This window comes from Gobio gobio (genome assembly GCF_949357685.1).
Source record: "Gobio gobio genome assembly, chromosome: 5".
In the NCBI taxonomy this organism is placed as follows: Eukaryota; Metazoa; Chordata; class Actinopteri; order Cypriniformes; family Gobionidae; genus Gobio; species Gobio gobio.
In genome coordinates this window covers 21,581,428-21,585,864 of record NC_137101.1, presented here as the reverse complement: position 1 = coordinate 21,585,864, position 4,437 = coordinate 21,581,428, and the positions used below count along the sequence as shown (strand labels likewise).

The 4,437-nt window shown below is 36.6% G+C and overlaps 1 protein-coding gene across 1 annotated transcript in view; it reads left to right on the top strand.

Moving 5' to 3' along the window:
* LOC307126256 (ribosomal RNA processing protein 1 homolog A-like) overlaps positions 1–1,292 on the top strand; it is a gene marked incomplete at its 3' end in the record, with an annotated part of 4,819 nt that extends 3,527 nt beyond the window's left edge. The window contains exon 3 of the mRNA XM_079816718.1: positions 1,278–1,292. Within this exon, the coding sequence (XP_079672844.1) occupies positions 1,278–1,292 (15 nt within the window). The remainder of the gene's footprint in view (positions 1–1,277) is intronic.
* Positions 1,293–4,437: the final 3,145 nt, after the last annotated feature.

The following is a 4,437-nucleotide window of genomic DNA, read 5'->3' as shown; positions in this document are numbered from 1 at the left end:
TCTTCCAGTAGGTTTCTCTGACCATAGTTTGGTTTTGTGTCGAATGATTATCAGTTCTGTTAAGTTAAATAGTTCTTATTGGCATTTTAATGTGACATTGTTGTCAGATTTACATTTTAAAGATGTTTTTAAGTTTTATTGGGAGTCTTTTAGAGAACAAAAAGACCAATTTTCTTCTTTACAAGAATGGTGGGACATTGGGAAAGTAAATATTAGGCAATTATGTCAACAATATACTCTAAATGTCACAAGAATTTTAACTCAGTCTATTAAGAAATTAGAAGTTGAAATTTTAGGAATCCAAGTTTTAATTCAAGAAACAGGAAATCAAGACCATTTAGAATCTCTTTTTATGAAAAAATCAGCTTTGTCTGATTTTTATAAAAGAAAGGCACAAGGGGCATTGGTCAGATCACGTTTCCAGAATGTGGAGCAGATGGATGTTCCATCAAAGTTTTTTTTTGGATTAGAAAAAAAGAATGGACAAAGACGGTATATACAGAATTTACGCTCTGAAGCTGGGGTTCTGTTATCAGACCCAGTTGAAATGAGAAAAAGAGCAGTAACATTCTATAAAAATCTTTATAGCTCTGATCATAGGACAGATCAAGATGTCGATAGTTTCTTCTTTGAAGATCTGCCAAAAATCTCTGAAAGTGCCAATGAAAAACTCAGTAAAGCTATTACTTTGATAGAACTGTATGAAGCTCTCCAGAGTATGCAAAATGGGAAAGTTCCAGGTATAGATGGGATCCCTTTTGAATTCTATAAAGCATACTGGGGTATTATAGGTGAAGACTTGCTTGCAGTTCTTAGTGATAGTTTAGTTTGTGGTTTTTTACCACTGAGTAGTCGGAGAGCAGTTCTTACTCTCATCCCAAAGAAAGGAGATTTGAGTGATATTAAAAACTGGAGACCAGTGTCATTATTGTGCTCCGATTATAAAATTCTGTCCAAGGTATTGGCGATTAGGCTAGGGAAAGTTTTAGATGACATAATTAGTCCTGACCAATCCTACTGTGTGCCTGGAAGATCTATATTTGATAATATTTTTTTAATTAGAGATTTGATGGATTTTTCAAAGATCTGCGGTGTAAATTTTGGCTTGATTTCCATTGATCAAGAAAAGGCTTTTGACCGCGTAGAGCATGATTATTTATGGAAGACTCTAGATGCCTTTGGTTTTAATTCGGTTTTTAAAGGCTATATTAAATTATTATATAATGACATTGAGAGTATGTTGAAAATTAATGGTGGTTTGTGTGTTCCTTTTAAAGTTCAGCGTGGAGTAAGGCAAGGTTGTTCTTTATCAGGTATCCTCTACACATTGGCAATAGAACCACTATTGCACAGATTAAGAAGGGTCTTAAAAGGACTCACATTGATGAACTGTGAAAGTACTTTTGTTTTATCAGCTTATGCTGATGATGTTATTGTAATTGTAAAAGAGGAAAATGATGTGAATATTTTAATGGAAACTTTGGAAGATTTTGAAATGATATCAGCTGCAAAAGTGAATTGGTTAAAAAGTGAAGCTGTTTGGATGGGAGACTGGACAACAGTGACTCCCAAACTCCCTGATGGTCTGTTATGGAAAAAAGATGGTTTAAAGTATTTGGGAGTTTATTTGGGAGATGAGACATTTCAATTTAAGAATTGGGAAGGGATGATTGAGAAAATAAAGGGCCGCTTGGATAAATGGAAGTGGATAAAGAAAATATTGTCCTATAGGGGTCGAGCCCTTATTGTCAATAACCTTGTTGCTTCATCTCTTTGGCATCGGCTGACTTGTGTTGACCCGCCACTACTCTTTCTTGCTAAGATCCAATCGATGTTGATAGACTTCTTCTGGGATAAAATGCACTGGGTGGTCCATAACATCTTGTATTTACCAAAGGAAGAAGGTGGACAAGGACTTGTGCATTTACAAAGCAGGACAGCAACTTTTCGAGTACAGTTTATACAACGGTTCTTGACAGGCCCAGAGTCTGTAAGTTGGAGGCCAGTGGCAAGTGCTATCTTAAAAACTGCTGCAGATCTAAGTCTGGACAAATCCTTATTTTTAGTGGATCCAAAGTTTTTAAATGTGGTGAAACTTCCACCTTTTTATCGGAATCTTTTTAAAGTTTGGAGTCTTTTTAAACTCCAAAGGACAATTAATTCCACATCCTTGTATTGGCTTCTGGAAGAGCCATTAATTTATGGTGCAAGACTGGACATAACTAATGCATCACTTTCATTGACTGAAGCCTTTATAAAGGCTAAAGTGGTGACTCTTCATGAACTAATAAGTCTGGCAGGACCAGATTTTATTGAGGGGGATGCGGTGTCAACACAATTGGGGTTTAGATCCACTCGTACGGTTGAAAAATTATTACAAAAGTTACACACTCTTCTTACAGTCGACGAGATCGATCTACTCAGAAAATATTGTGAAGGAGAAATAATTCCCAATGTTAAAGATCCTTTTCCAAAGTTGATGGTTTCACCTAATTTAGAGGAGGTTGGTGGAATTTTTCTGGAATCAGAAAAATTAATGGACATGGACTTTAAAGAAGTTAATGGCAAGAAATTGTACAAGTCATGTGTGAAATGTTTTAATAAAATGGCACTAAATGGGAAAACTGATACACCTTGGCGAAATGTTTTAGGTTTGAATGAAATTTTTAAGCCAAATTGGAGAACATTTTACAAGCCACCATTAGTTAAAAAAATTGGAGATTTGCAGTGGAGGATTTTACATTGTATTGTTGCTGTAAATGCCTTCATATCTGTGTTGGATCCTAATGTAAGTCAAGAATGCCCTTTTTGCTCACAAAGGGAAACTGTTTTTCATGTTTTTATGCATTGTAATAGACTTAAACCTTTATTTGAGGTTTTACAAACATTCTTTAAGTCTTTTAATGAAGAATTTTCAATGCAAATTTTTATTTGTGGTGTTAAGTATACAAGGACAAGAGAGAGAGAGTGTAAGATGTTAAATTTTGTCTTGGGAAAAAGTAAAATGGCAATCTACATGAGTAGGAAAGATAAAATTGAAAAAAATCAGGAATTTAATCTTGTGTCCATTTTCTGTGCCATGGTCAAATCAAGACTGCTGATTGATTTTAGTTTTTATAAAGCTACTTCATGTGTTGCAATGTTTGAGGATGTTTGGTGTTATGGAGGAGCGTTATGCTTTGTTGTAGATGACAACCTTTATTTTACTCAATTTATGTAATATTCTTTTTTTCTCTTTTTTAAATAGATGTTTTTAATATTTTTGTGTGGAACTTGTGTGGAACCTTTATAAATTGTAATAAAGGTGTTTTCAAATTCAAAATTCTCTCTCTCCCTCTCCCCTCTCTCCCTCTCTCCCTCTCTCCCTCTCTCCCAACTCTAGTTTTGTTTGTCTTTGGAATTAATCTTGAGAATCTTAAACCTAATCACAAAACTAATATTGTTTCATGTTGGCTAATCACAAACTTAATGTTGTTGCTAAGCATAAAAATGTGTGTTAGAAAGAGTGACCACAGGCTTAGCAGTGTGCTTACTGCACAATGAGTATATTGCAAGAATAAGAAATGAATAGGAAATGAAATGCCTGATGTGGATTTGATAAGAGTCAAAATGTTGATATTCATTAGCAGCAAATAAGTAGCCTTTAAAGAGGGGGGTTATTAGTCAGATAAACATCTATAGTATCACTAAACCTGAGCAACTGCATTTACCCACAATCATCTCAACCACTGGCCTTGGAGGCACCAGCATGTGACACTTTCAACATGATATGGGTGCAACCAGGGAGAGCTATTGATTCCCTGGGAAAATAATGTTCCAGTACCTAATCTCCGAGCCTTGCACTCTCCAAGTACTTTTCCCTGTCCAATCAAACCTGAAATCCCAGCAAAGCACCAACCCGGGGAGAGCGATTTCTTTATTGGCAGATTTGAAATTCTTTCTCCATCCCCCATATCATCAGGAGGCACCTAACGTGACATATGACACTCATGAGAGCTCACCCCCAGTCATCACCTCTGCGTGTTGCACTTGGCAGTAATTTGCCCATCAATCTATGCTACGGTGTCACTGCATAAATCAGTGGTTACAGTAGATTGGCAGCAGACATCAGCAAGTCATCCATGTTGTCGCCATGGCAATCAGCCTAGACCCTCAGCACTACCCCATCCCCCAAGTGGAGACTCCTCATTGTGATTTATTGCAAGATGTATGTTGCATCCCACTTCCTTATTCATACTGTTAGGTCAGGCAGAGGTGTCTGACCCCGAGGTCCAGTAGAAGGGTGTTTGGAATCGCTCCACCCAATACTAAAGTGATTAAAGTGTGCAAAAATGAATTTGATCGTGTAGTGTTGTCCTTTCAACCATGACCTTTGTCTAGGCTGACAGACTGCATTCATTCTGAAGCCATTGACTCTTGGAGTAACTCAAAAAGGTC